General features: G+C 48.1%; 6 protein-coding genes across 6 annotated transcripts; 2 read left to right on the top strand and 4 right to left on the bottom strand.

The window, feature by feature from the left end:
- Positions 1–490: 490 nt before the first annotated feature.
- On the top strand, positions 491–3,926 carry EV420DRAFT_1621545 (CPII coat sec24 protein; the record flags this gene model as incomplete). The annotated part of the gene is made up of 14 exons (XM_060475711.1): positions 491–537; positions 587–618; positions 670–1,414; positions 1,464–1,797; positions 1,844–2,047; positions 2,098–2,202; positions 2,255–2,378; positions 2,428–2,583; positions 2,633–2,803; positions 2,854–3,149; positions 3,203–3,346; positions 3,390–3,584; positions 3,635–3,853; positions 3,906–3,926. The coding sequence occupies 14 exons, from the start codon at positions 491–493 to the stop codon at positions 3,924–3,926; spliced, it is 2,793 nt and encodes a 930-aa protein (XP_060328470.1).
- A 718-nt stretch (positions 3,927–4,644) lies between these two features.
- Positions 4,645–4,932, bottom strand: EV420DRAFT_1273280 (uncharacterized protein; the record flags this gene model as incomplete). Its single annotated transcript, XM_060467753.1, has 1 exon — positions 4,645–4,932. The coding sequence occupies one exon, from the start codon at positions 4,930–4,932 to the stop codon at positions 4,645–4,647; it is 288 nt and encodes a 95-aa protein (XP_060328469.1).
- Positions 4,933–5,799: 867 nt separating this feature from the next.
- Positions 5,800–8,195, bottom strand: EV420DRAFT_1696719 (major facilitator superfamily domain-containing protein; the record flags this gene model as incomplete). Its single annotated transcript, XM_060479437.1, has 17 exons — positions 5,800–5,888; positions 5,943–6,036; positions 6,086–6,152; positions 6,207–6,222; positions 6,282–6,355; positions 6,407–6,498; positions 6,557–6,681; positions 6,733–6,765; positions 6,816–6,823; positions 6,876–7,063; positions 7,115–7,158; positions 7,208–7,399; positions 7,464–7,557; positions 7,614–7,658; positions 7,719–7,810; positions 7,862–7,913; positions 7,965–8,195. The coding sequence occupies 17 exons, from the start codon at positions 8,193–8,195 to the stop codon at positions 5,800–5,802; spliced, it is 1,536 nt and encodes a 511-aa protein (XP_060328468.1).
- Positions 8,196–9,094: 899 nt separating this feature from the next.
- On the bottom strand, positions 9,095–10,789 carry EV420DRAFT_1273255 (uncharacterized protein; the record flags this gene model as incomplete). Its single annotated transcript, XM_060467751.1, has 4 exons — positions 9,095–9,212; positions 9,271–10,095; positions 10,146–10,311; positions 10,363–10,789. The coding sequence occupies 4 exons, from the start codon at positions 10,787–10,789 to the stop codon at positions 9,095–9,097; spliced, it is 1,536 nt and encodes a 511-aa protein (XP_060328467.1).
- A 281-nt stretch (positions 10,790–11,070) lies between these two features.
- EV420DRAFT_1645308 (histone-fold-containing protein) lies at positions 11,071–11,713 on the bottom strand (the record flags this gene model as incomplete). Its single annotated transcript, XM_060477761.1, has 4 exons — positions 11,071–11,101; positions 11,155–11,241; positions 11,293–11,422; positions 11,476–11,713. The coding sequence occupies 4 exons, from the start codon at positions 11,711–11,713 to the stop codon at positions 11,071–11,073; spliced, it is 486 nt and encodes a 161-aa protein (XP_060328466.1).
- A 231-nt stretch (positions 11,714–11,944) lies between these two features.
- On the top strand, positions 11,945–13,265 carry EV420DRAFT_1336896 (F1F0 ATP synthase assembly protein Atp10). Its single transcript, XM_060468881.1, has 5 exons — positions 11,945–12,240; positions 12,289–12,388; positions 12,441–12,560; positions 12,610–12,996; positions 13,047–13,265. Exons 1-4 carry the CDS (start codon positions 11,954–11,956, stop codon positions 12,985–12,987), a joined length of 885 nt encoding a protein of 294 aa, XP_060328465.1. The 5' UTR covers positions 11,945–11,953; the 3' UTR covers positions 12,988–12,996; positions 13,047–13,265.
- Positions 13,266–13,579: the final 314 nt, after the last annotated feature.

Raw genomic sequence — 13,579 nt, 5'->3', positions numbered from 1 at the left:
GAGCGGTATTTGTGGTCCGACCTGGCTAGCCTTAACAGCTAAAATATACTTATGAAGAAACACATCGGTCTTACCATTGACTAAAGCGGTTACGATCCCGCAGAAACGGTGCGCCCACGGAAACATGACTCTTACTGCATACAATCTAGTATTGCCGATAGGAATTAAATCTCTTCACTTTTGTGCTATGATGGATAGAATTTTTATACAGCTTTGTTCTTTCGAGAAGCCAGCCTGAGCGACAGTGGAGATTCGTTTCGATTCGCAGCGTTTCGATTATCCTATTATCTGTGAAGAGTTCTACGACGCAGTACTGCGGTATCATCCATTACAGAATCATGCAGCAAGACATACAACGTTACCAGAAAAACTACTGGGTGATTGAAGTTATGGTCGATCGTGACGATGTTTGGCAGAGGCAATGGCGCCACGTCAGAAACACGTACAAACTTGAAGGCGGAAAGCTTGTCTTCCATCTACTATCACCACTATGGCGTCGCCTGCTCAACAGTTGCCGGCAGGCTGGACTGCTGAATGGTGAGTAGCAATTCGCTCAGAGCGATACCTGTATTTTGACGAATTTTAGGGACGCGTCGAACCAGCGATACCTGTTTATTGGTACAGACTTGGTTTTTTCTTCCGGACGTGTACATTAACGACCAAATACAGATTCGTCGACGGGCCACACGCAATGGGAACCTCCAGTTGATCCTGCTCTCATGGTTGACCAAGCTCCAACTGTCGCGCCTGTTGCAGGTCACGGCTCGAAACGGCGGCAGTATGCTGCTGGTCAGACTCAAGCTTATTTCGGTACCGTTGGTGCTCCGGACGCGTTGGGCGATGGTGGATACGGCGCCGCAGCACAACCAGCGCCTGTTGGTGGCCAGTTCTTCACTCCGGGCTTGGCAGGTGCCGGGGTGCAACCCCAAGGTCCTCAGCCGCCCTACTATGACAGCAGGCCAGAGTACATAAATGCCCCGGAACAACTTCAACCGCAGCAAACATTCGTACAGCCTGGCATGGGCGCCCTTACTGATCAGTTTGGTCAGATGGGAATGGGCGGGCAAAAGCCGTTCCAGCTATATACCACCAACCTTCTAACGTCACCGCCAGATCCTCGCGAGCTGCTCCTTCCTCCTCCAGAGATTCGTCTACCGCCTAACGCATCTATCTCACCATCACCGGCGGCTAATGCTGACCCATCCTACCAACGATCTACCTTGAATGCGATCCCGACGACGTCATCAGTTCTCGGCAAATCCAAAATCCCTCTCGCTCTGATCATCACGCCTTATCGAACGCTCAACGAAGGTGAAGAGCCCGTTCCGGTGGTAACGGATACCGTCATTGCTCGGTGCAGGAGGTGCAGGACGTATATTAATCCTTATGTTCAATTCATTGATGGGGGTAATCGGTGTGTTGTGCACCATCGAATTTCCGGTCAATGCTAAACGTTTTGTTAGATGGAGATGTTGCATGTGTAACATGTCGAACGAGGTGCCTCAAATGTTTGACTGGGATCAAGCCCGAAACCAGCCAGGTGACCGATGGGCCCGCGCGGAACTCAACCATGGTGTCGTAGAGTTTGTTGCACCCACAGAATATATGGTCCGACCTCCACAACCGGCTGTGTACATATTCCTTATCGATGTCAGCCATGCATCAGTCCAATCAGGTATGGTGGCCACGGCAACTCGCACCATCCTTGAAAACCTCGATCGCATCCCGGACGAAAATGGGCGGACCAAAGTGGCCATCATATGTTACGATGTGTCGCTCTACTTCTTCTCCATCCCTGTATGTCATGATCGGTTCGTCCAGTCTGTCCCTCATCGTTTTGTAGCCCGGATCTACGGATTCATCCATGCTTGTCGTATCCGACACTGATGATGTTTTCTTGCCAAAACCTACTGACCTTCTTGTGAACCTCGCGGAGGCGCGCGCTTCTTTGGAAGCACTTCTGGGTAGGATCAATGACATGTTTCAAGATAACAGTATAATCGGGAGTGCAATGGGACCGGCCTTGCAAGCGGGTTTCAAGTTGATGGTAAGACTTTACCAAAGAAAAATTCGCGGGAGGCTGATCGTGATCCTTAGGCACCCATAGGCGGTAAAATAATGGTGCTCTCGGCAAGTCTACCTAGTGTGGGTCCCGGCGCGCTGAAGAACCGTGAAGACCCAAAAATACTTGGTACAGCGAAAGTACGCTTCAGCCCTTCGTTATGCGCTTCTTCTGAGTCAAAATCTTCTACAGGAATCTGGACTCTTGCAAGCTGCATCGACATTCTACAAGACTTTTGCTATCGAATGCTCGAGGGCTCAGGTTTCGATCGACATGTTCTTGTTCAGTACTTCGTATCAAGACGTCGCGAGCTTGGGTTAGTGCTTAACGCATGTGCTTTAGCTAGGATTCTTACACCCGCTCAGCATGCCTACCTCACTACACATCTGGTCAAACATACTACTACCCTGCCTTTAATGCTGGTCGCTCAGAGGATGCGCTCAAGTTTGCCCACGAATTTGGCGGTGTTCTAGCAATGCCAATTATGTTGGAGGCTGTTATGCGTGTACGGGCTTCTAGAGGTAATGTTCTTACAACTCCATCACAAAAACGAAGCCTGACAACGCATAGGTATTCGGATGGCTTCTTTCCACGGCAATTTCTTCGTGAGGTCGACGGACCTTCTCGCTATGCCTGCTGTCCCACAGGACCAGTCATATGCTATCGAGATCCAGATCGAAGAAACGGTCACGTCTCCTTTCGTCGTATTGCAAACCGCTGTGCTGCATACTACATGTTATGGTTGGTTCTCTAGCTTTTATGGGGCCCAGTCAATTAATTTATCTTCATAGGTGAACGTCGGATTCGTGTTATAACTACCGCACTTCCCACTACCACTAGTCTCTCCGAAGTGTTTGCATCTGTGGATCAGGTTGCCCTAGCCACGTTGTTTGCGAACAAGGCAGTGGAACGATCTTTGACCCACAAACTGGAAGACGCTCGGGATTACCTGTACCAGCGACTTGTGGAAATATTGATCGCCTACAAGAGCAGCATGACTGCTGGTGGTGCAGGTGCTAGTGCACAGCTCGCGATCTCTGAGAATATGAAGATGCTGCCTGTGCTCATCCTTGGGTTACTGAAGAACGTGAGTGTCGCAGTGTCGCACATGATCATTTTAGTAATGGCGTAACGCATCAGGTTGGTATACGACAAAGCGCGCAGATTCCGCCTGACATTCGAGCCTATTCGCAAGCATTGTTGACATCCCTGCCTTCGCAAGTCCTCATTCCTTACATCTACCCTACTTTCTATTCGTTGCATAACATGCCTCCGAGGTATGCAGTTGTCAAGTCATCCGCTAGAAGCGTTACTCATGTCATTTCAGGCCGGCACTGTGGGACCTGATGGTGTTATACTGCCGCCAGCTCTGCCCCTAACGTCTGAAAGACTAGAACGGCACGGTCTCTTCCTCATTGAAGACGGACAGACCATCTTCTTGTGGATTGGACGGGACGCCGTGCCTCAGTTGGTGATGGACGTATTCGATCTCCCCAATTATGAGGTACTACGAGGCGGAAAGGTGAGCTTCTCTTTCTACCTTCAATATCATCTCTTGAAATTTGGTCCTAGTACACACTTCCCATTCTTGAAAATCCGTTCTCACAACGGGTGAATGCCATCATACAAAAGACGCGTGAAATGCGTCGCGGGGTGTATTATCCGCATCTGTATGTTGTGAAGGAAGATGGGGAGCCACCGTTGAGGCTGTGGGCGTTAAGTGCCCTCATTCAGGATAGGCTGGATGTTTTGCCTAGCTATCATCAGTTCATTGGGTCGTTAAAGGAGAAGGTGCGTGAGATTCTCTAATTGCTGTAACCGTTGTTACTGACCGTGATTCCAGGTCAATGGTAGCAGTTATTAAGAGCTCAAAGGCGGATAGAGATCGTTTTTTTACAGTCGTATTTAGGATGTGCACATAATTCCTTTGTTTTGTCCTTGTGTTCGCTACCTCGTCCTAACTGAGGCTTTCCAGGTTCAAGCAGATCAACGTCAGTGTATCTGATGAACTAATTATTCAGTGGCATTCAGCTTCTGCGCCCTTCAGCGACCCGGTATCATCAAGCTCAATTGATAACAGTTATTCATTCGCCGACTCTTATCGATTTCATCATCCGTTTCAATAGGAATGACATGACACCACATATCTCTCCGTGTATGAATGTTCCTGAATGCGTTGTGCAAACATGCCAATTCACACTGTACAAATATGTCATGTACACAGGATTCATCTCGCAACTGGTAGCGGCTATCATAACACGGGATACCCACCATTAGCTTCAACTGTTTACATTCCGATGACTGACTTGAACGCCTCGAAACACTTCAAAATTTCTCTTCTGGCATCCAACGGCTTTATCCCCTCACTCCAGCGACGTTGTGGTCGGAGTACAGATGGAATATGCACAGGAACATAAGTGGGTTAGGCAGGAAATGTTCCACGACGCACAGCAATCTCGAGATTAAAGGTGACAGGAACTTTGTAAAAGGTCGGCGTTGTTCCGGTCATGACAATAGCTGGAATAATCTGTTTCATATCATCTAGTGAGGCAACAGCAGCCCGACAGGGAACGCCAGATAGATCATTTCACTAAGCCCTCACCCATAGAACATTCACCCTGCCTGAAGCGCTTGTTTTCCACAGCCAAGAGCAAGATATCATTCCGATCACAATCCACTAGGCACACATCCGATTCCCCACAAATAAGTAAAGGAATGTCCTTGCGAGTGCGGACGATGCGATTCCGTCTCACATAACCAAGAGCCTTGAAGAGGTTTACGACAAAATCATCCATCGCAGAGTCCTCTGAATTTGGAACCATAGCAAGGTCGAACAAGTTGATAAGCCCAGCGTTTCTATCTGAGGTCATGTTCGAGGCGTCTCGGATGCTTGATAGCACCGGGTCAACGGAGGATTGTGGCAGGGTCTGTATAGCAAAAACAAAAAGTGGCTGTATCCTCAATGACGGTATGGATATTGTAGACATCCAGATCTGCAGAAGTCCAATCGCTCCCGCGTTTGGCAGAGCTAACCAGAGCCGATTGGACTGCTGGTGGTAATGATGATGGTGGTGGATCACATCATCACAAGTATCACAAATTACGACAAAACTAAAGTGGGTGGTCGACGTGTACCTGTGCAAGTGGATTGCGATGTGCAAATTTTGCTTTGCGGCGCGTTCTAGTTACTTGTTGACTTCGCTTTTTTTCTGATGACTGAACAAAATTGGATAAGTAGTAGTGCACCGTGTCGAATTTTGCACATCGTGATCCATTTGCACATGCTAACCACCCACAGTAACGCACCCACCTCCTGTCGCAAGTGGTGCCGTGGAAGATAGTGATGAAAACTCAGAACTCAGTCGCGGTCCTTCTTTCGGCCTTCAATGTGGTGCCTATTCAATTTGATCTTACCAGCGAGGTGCGCATCTTATTAATTCGTCGACTTCGACTTCGCGCACCATTATCTTGATATGCTCTGCCCTTCGAATAAGGGGAGGTTAGTTTACTCTTATATTAAACCAAAGAAACACAGCTGTCCAACGCCCACAAGGTTCTCTTTGTAAACCAAATGAACCTCTTCAATAATACTTATGCTATTTGCTATATGTACGACAGTGATCTATACGTGACTGATGCAATCAAACTCGAATGGAGCGCTTTACAGATGTCATGTAATAACCCAAACCTACTCGAAACTCCACCCCAAGATGTGCAAATGTTATGACCAACCAAGTTCAGCGACTTAAGTCGCTTTTCAACCGGACGGATTCTCCCTTGTAGTAGATCCATATAGGGAATGGAATACCTAGGAGAATAGCCAAGCCTACATGAAGGAATGTTTGAAGGTTCCATACGCTAGATAAGGCTCGAAACTTACCAGCCAGTAATGAGTTTCCGCCCCCAAGCCCGAGGGTATCAAACATCTGTTCACCGAACAAAGGGAATGCGAAGCCCAGTAAAGATCGGAAGACCTGTTTATTGCGTCAATGACTCGTCCAGTCTGGAGAGAATAGGGCCTACCGACGCAGCAGCAAGTGCACTAGCGGCGTACTTGAATGTATCGACCAGATATAGTTGTATGGGAATGCTTTAAAACCGCGAAATCAGCATCGAGGGCATCGTAGGAAAGGTCGGCACTGACAATGTCGTCATCGTACCTACAAGAAATAAAGTAAAGAAAATCAGGGTTCAATATATTGAACGCAGAACCACGTACCGAATCCAAAAATACCAGAGCCAATGATTGGCATGATCCAATGAACACGGGCCTGAGCAGACCATCCATACCAGCTGATGAAAACTGAGATAACTGCAACGCGATATGCAACTTGGATGACTCACAACAACCCAATGGGAACGAAGAAAGATCCAAAGAATAATGCAGGAATACGCATTTCTGGTTTACCGACGCCATTGTTGTCCCTCTTTGCCAACTAGAAGGAAGCAAGGACGATCGGATACCTCCCTAGTGCTCCATAGCTACGGACTCACATAGTGGTAGACCTGATCAGCAGTCTTAGCACCGAATGCTGAGGCGGCAAGAAAGCCGAAGCCTATTCCAAGATATACAAGCCCTCCTACACCGATATTGAAGCCGTATATGTCATCGAAAACCGCTAGACAGAGGCGTCAATATGTTTACCTACAAAATATGTGGCGGTACTGACTCGGGAATGTCGTGAACATCAAGTAGTAGATTCCTGGAAGGATGGTGTGTATTGAGATTCTAGACACAGTAGATCACACTGACCATACATACTATAAAGCGTTGTTAGACAGTCAAAGAGGGTGCGACAAAAGATGAACTTACAACGCCATGTATAGACTCAGAATGAAGCAGATGAAGCTCCGGAAGAGCAAAATGAGGGGCCTGGAAATATTGATCCATAGATACTCCAATTTGCTCATTTGCGCGGTGGGATGGTGGAAATACGCAGCCTTTTCGAGGTCCCCCGAGCGTTTGGCAAGACGTTCTCGGATAACGGGCGCGTAAGTTTCCTTCAACCGAATCAGTATCCCGGAGTCCAGAACAACCTAAGTCCAACGAACCTCTAATAGCGGCAGCGCAATGACAGCGGATAACAAGCATAGTCCTAATACAAGCGTCGAAATAGAACAAGGAAAGAGTGCAGGGCCATATACCTGAGATGATCACAAAGACATATTTGGTACCTATTGAATTTGCAATGAAACCACCAGCAACGGGACCAATTGCGGGGCCAATGAGCGGACCAAGACTGTAAAGAGCCATAGCAGAAGCACGGTCACGTTCTGAGAAGAGATCCCCAATAGTTCCTCCACCACACGCTATAGGTGCACTCCCCGACAGGCCAGCTAATTTTCCGTCATACCAGAACCAATCAGACTATCAAGAAGAGAAGAGAAGCACGGTACCCACCGAGGAGTCGAAATCCTATTAAAGCTCCCGTGTTAGGCGCGTACGCGCACCCCATGTTGAAAGCCAGGGAAAACAAGTTCCCGATGTGCAGGACCTGGGGCATATGAATGGTCAGCAGGCATCAGACACGATACGTTGGGGAGTACATACCCATGTGCGACCATACATCTCTGATAATGGGGCTAGAAATAAGGGCTGGGGATGCGAATCGCGTCAAGTGATGAATATTTGATTCGAGATGTCATATTTTCTCACCCCAAGGGCGAACGCCAGCAGGAAGATGCTGAGTGTTAGAGCGATGACGGTCTGATTGGTGATCTGATATCGCACTGCTAGGAGTGGTAGACCTAGACAGCGTCGTGGAGAGGTGGGTTGCTAGGTAGACATATTGTAATTACCTGGTGCCATCATGGAACTAGCAAGCGGCGAGACAAAAGTATAGAGAGAGACCTGGTTCGTACAGTAAACTCAAAGTCAGAAAAGAAACCGAGGGGAACGCACGATTGAAACAGTGATCCATTTCTTTTTCAGAGTCCAATTTCGAGGATTTCTGGTATCGTCTTCCCAGTCGTCTTCATGTCGCTCTATTTCTTCCTCTTTGGGGTCTGCAGGGATGGCAGATTCACCGTGGCCTGGTGACACGAAACGCTGTAAATGAATATTCGTCTCTGCATCGGGTGGGAGAGTGATCGAGGAATGAACGGAGGGTGCTCTGTGCTCATCTTCAACCATTATGAAGAGAAAAAATAGAGGAAGGAGAGGGGAGCCTGAACGGTTGGCCAGAATTCCCACCACATCCTTATATAAAAGATCCACGACGCCATTCGCACCTTGACGTTATGATCTATTGGTCAAAACCCTTTCAGGTTCGGAACACGTGAAGTTTGTTTAGTGGCGGCCCGATTATTTGATCGAGGGCTGTCGGTGGCGGGAACTAGTATATCCAAGGGCAAAATGTCGCTTTCGACTGAACTGACCCATTCCCGACAGAGGCCCATGTATACCTAGGTAAAGGCTGAAATGCCGCCTTGAATATTGCAGTGAAATGTCTGGTACCGGCGGATCTAGTTCAGGGTAGTCGCATTTACGCAGCTCCGCCCAGTCCGGTCCATCATCTTGGTATCTATGACGCATAACAAATCAAGTGATCAGGAACAGGAGAACTAAATCCGTGAAACGATGGATGACAACATCGCCATAGAGAATTAGATTCTTACCTATTCAATGGACTCAAAAATATCTTACCTTGACTCCAAGGTCAGTACAAAAGAGGTGATCGAGGTTAAGCGAAGAACTTACGGCAACCCTAGTACACACGTTTTGATATGTTTGGACGTCTTCGAAGCACCTACAGCAGGCTTGTGATGATTAATCTCCTACTAGTATACCCCGCCCCTGCCGTTAATCTATAAATTACGGTAACTGCACTACGGCACATACAGCCACCCAAGCAGCTTCACAATCATATAAAAACTGCGTCGGGAGTCGTAAGCGTGCAGGTACTTAAGTGTGTGGTAGGGGAAAAGTCTAGGTCTAGTGCTGTAAGCATCCGATAAAATCTGCGATTAGGACCTCGTCCTCGAAGTGTATCAATAAATATGCCAATGGTCTGTGTGCTATGCAACAAGGTCTCATGAACGAGAAAGAATATCACGGATAGTCTGAGCAACGAGGTCAGCGTTTACTGTCATCGTCGCTTCATCGTTCTCTGGTTTTGAAATGGGTGGTAGGTTGTCTGACGTGTATTTTCTGGATGAGAGGATAAGCCATGAGAGAAGGCATACTGCAACAGTGAAGATATACTTACTGGTCATTGCACCAGGCAACGTAGTGCATCCCTAGCCCGTGCGCCATAGTCGCTCTATCCCTCACAAATCTGTCCTGTGGGAAAAACTCTATCACTGTCGTCTGCGGTGTTCGTCGCATAAACATTCCATCCATTAGATCACTCCCGTGTGCACCCAGAAGCACCGTGGACCGCACAATCGAAGATATCCTATCATGCCACGAAGTCTCGAAGTCTAGCGCCGAAACCACGTTGAATTCATGACCATAGGAATACGCCATCTTCTTCAGTTTCTTCACCAACAACTGATGGTCTTCTGCCTTCAGCTTGGGTGTGGGTGGCTCCCAGTCGTGTTGGGGAGACTGATTCTGCCTGTGGACATAGGTAATGACCTTTTTCTTCGATTTCTCGTCCTCCAAGTTCAAGTGGGTCGCAAGCTGCTTCCGAATGGGCTCCCACCAATATGGCGACACGACTTCTGGTAAAATATTGCCTGAATTTCGGTCAACAATCACCATCCGCTCAACGACATATGGGACCTCCATAAAGTGGTAGTCCATCCAGTCTTGGTCGAACATAACCGCCATCTGGGGGAAGGCAGCCTTGACGAGGAATGGGTGGAAACCAGTGTCTGTTCGAGGACGGGGCAACATCGGATTCTCATAGGGCGGGTCTGGATCCGTAAAGGGGTGAAGGAAAGGCATGAAAATTCGATGAGGCGGTGGTAGAATAGTCCTCCCCTCCGCGTCAATTGAAGGGTCCAAGGCGCTATATGTCCGCCATAATTCGTGCAAGGTAGAATTAGCGGGAGAGGGGTCCGTGGATATAAATGTCACACCTCCCAGACTACTCAATGAGAATTCACATCGTTTTTGCGAAATGTAACTAACACTCACCGGCCACCATAAGTACCAAATTCCTCAATTGCTTCGGCGGTGGAAATCTTCGACCAGAAATTTGGTGGTGATACGATGGAGCCGAGGGATGGGAGACCACCTGGGTCGTCGGTTACGAGGTACACGTTGCCCTTGAATAGAATGACGTTGTCAAGGACGGAATGTCCTAAAAATGCAAGTCAGTAAGGACCGTAGAATATATAGTAGCGACACGCACCTGGAGTATGCTGCAGAACCTTCGCGGTCGGCACATTTCTCCCCCACGACACGAATGGCTGCATTTCGATGCCATTGATCTTGGGCACCTCTTTGACCGACATCCACATGGCATGGTGCGGCTCAACGCCAAGGCCTTGGCTCCTCTCCAGGCCATCCCCAGCAATGTGTCCTGAATCCCAGCCCCAGTCGCCAAATATCAGATTCTCAACAGCATCTCGCCATCTAGCAAGTTTCCTTCCGTCATTGCCAATGATGTTTGAGGCGCCAAAGCCGAGGCTGCTAAATCCGAGCACGCCCTTTGTCGCAGCGGGATCAATACCAAGAAATCGAGTAGAGTTCGTGAAATTGTAAGCGAAAGTGAATATCGTCAGGCAAAAGATGATGAGCGTGAGTTCTCTACGGTCTGGAGGCGCCAACCACCGCATGGAGGAAATGAGAGAGGAAGGAAGAAAGAAACGAGAAGAGGGTAGGTGGTGAAAATGCGTCCGATAACTGGCCCGCTGTATACCTAAACAGTGAATATCAAATTCACGGGAAATACTAAGACACGGCCTTCGCCAACAAGGCGGCATTTAGGTCCAAATGGCGGAGAGGTTATGTTCGTACAAATGTATAGATAGAGTCTAGACAGATACGAATGTACAATGTTACATGACGGCAGAATATAAAAGACATAAAATAGAAAAGATCCACTGATACATAGTCATTACACCTCTTCACCCTCTTTACGTCCCTTGCTGTAGAGCAATCTGGTCAACACTGGTACCACGTACAAGCTGTCACCACTTACCCAGACTTAGTCGGCAGAAGTTGAGATTCGATATGGGGCACAACACCACCCTGCGAGATGACGACGTCGCCAAGTAGTTTGTTCAATCTGATGGAACGTCAGATACCGGAGAGCAGTGAGATCAGGAAAAGACCGTACTCTTCATCGTTTCGGATAGCAAGCTGAAGGTGACGCGGAACGATACGCTGCTTCTTATTATCACGGGCGGCATTGCCAGCCAACTCAAGAATTTCCGCCGCAAGGTACTCCAAGACGGCAGCGAGATAAACTGGACCAGATAAATAAACGGTGAATATGCAGGCGATGGACAAAGTGACGCACCAGGTGCTCCAGCACCAACACGCTGGGCATAGTTGCCCTTCTTTAGGAGACGATGAACACGACCAACGGGGAACTGCAGACCCGCCTTTGCGGAGCGCGACTGCGATTTTCCTCCGTCACCGCCAGCCTTTCCGCCAGATGATTTTCCGGATTTTCCTGCTATATCGTCAGAAATCTTGTCGTCATCACCGAAAAGTTGTTCGCGTACCCTTTCCAGACTATAAAAAGGGTGTTCCATTAGTATTTTGGAGGCATATACGAGACCTAGAACGTACCATGTTGAATATTTAGAAGAAAACGCACAAGATTTAGGTGACACTGAGGAAGTGGTGGTGGTAAGAAGACAACAGAGACCGAATCAACAAACTGGCACGCGTTGCTTATATTTAATACTCCAGTCACGTGAACACCGGATGCGTCCGCCACCGTCACGTTATTATCGCGGCCAAAAATGGCAACTTCCATTGGTCTTCGGACAATGGCCACTTTTTTGCATGTTGCTCGTCAATGGCCGCGTCGTGACATTTGTCGCGCTTTCCATTCCAGCAGGGTGTTCTGGAATGAAACACCAAAATCCACATTGACCGAAGGTGCCCTCGGCGACAAGAAAGAAATCTACCACGAACCCTACGACGAAGAGCCGTTACCTTATCTCAGCAGGCCTCTAGGGGTGCGGCATCGACCAACGACGTCGCGTTTGAATACCACAGAAAGGCTGAAAGGGTACTTGGATACGGACAAGGTCATGGCAGAGCGGGAACTTTTGTATGTTCTGCTTTTCTTTTGCGAGTCTGGTTCTTATTGTCACCGCAGAGTGAAAGAGGCTTCAAAAGGATATTTTCACGATTTGAATCGAACAAGAAGACATGGAGGAAAGACCTGGCTTGCTCCCAAGAGTCTAATACGGGAAGACGTTGGTGCCACCCTGTTCTTTACCTGAGTACCGTTTAACATATGTTGTCCAGCAAGCCCTGTATTTCCCGGACATCCAGGGTAAAAATCTCAAAGGACTTAATAAGCACACGACAGATCTCTGTATTGGCCGAATAACGGTGCTCGCCGTAATCACTACGCGAATATCCGAGGTGCGTAGCATTCAATATTCTCAGCACCCGGATTCTGATGTATGCACAGTTCCACGTCAAGGGCTTTTCGGAATCAACCAACAACCGATATTTGTCCAATCCATTGTACCAATTCGTCCAGATCAACCTACAAGAAAATCTCCTCAAATCATTGTTGGTCAACATGTTTGCCAACTCTCTACGTTCCGTCATACCTCCAGAGCTACACTCCACATATCTCGTGTCGAGTCAGAATATGGAGTACGAACGAGATCCACTAAGCATGACGAATAGTCGAGTGGGCTACGTGTATCTTGTCGATGAAAATCTTAAAATTCGCTGGGCTGGCAGCGCAGGTGCTACCGTCGAGGAAGCACAGACCCTCGAAATATGCACTGGTGTGCTCTTGAAACGTCTAGAACAATCGAAACCCGAGTCTGTGGCTTGAGAGTCCATGGTATGCAATCACACTTCTCCACGAATTGATGCTGATATTTTTCCGTCTAGAGGACCCGCCATAATCATTGCTAATCGCTGTATAAAATGCCGTCATGAACTAGATTATTCGATGTTCTGACGAACTCACTGTGCGCACATGCAACTCAATGATCCGGTGTACGCGTTGACCAACAGATAATATTGGTCATCAAGGAATCTGTTGTCGTCGATAACACAAGTGTTCCTTGTACCATGAATGACAATATGATGAAGATAACTTGACACCGCAATATACTAGCGAGAGGGCGTCAACACCATCACTGAACGCAGCGAACCACACAGAGGTCTTCCACGATTCAAGGAGTCTTTCCAGATCATTGTGATTGCAGGTTGAGGTTGCCTGCATTTTCCCAGTGTCTACCGGCTAATTTTCCAGCGATCCGACGTCACATTCTCACCCGGAAGAACCGGCTGGTCCTCAAGGGAAATCAGAAAACGCACAGTTCAAGAAATGATAAGAACCTTGACAACAGAAAGCCAGACGCGGCCATCAGGAAACATTGAGGGTCAAAGCTCTGGCAGTAAGCGGGTTCGATCTCCCA

This window comes from Desarmillaria tabescens (genome assembly GCF_030435595.1).
Source record: "Desarmillaria tabescens strain CCBAS 213 chromosome Unknown EV420scaffold_28, whole genome shotgun sequence".
In the NCBI taxonomy this organism is placed as follows: Eukaryota; Fungi; Basidiomycota; class Agaricomycetes; order Agaricales; family Physalacriaceae; genus Desarmillaria; species Desarmillaria tabescens.
The sequence above is the reverse complement of the archived record's forward strand: the minus strand, read 5'-3'. Positions and strand labels throughout refer to the sequence as shown.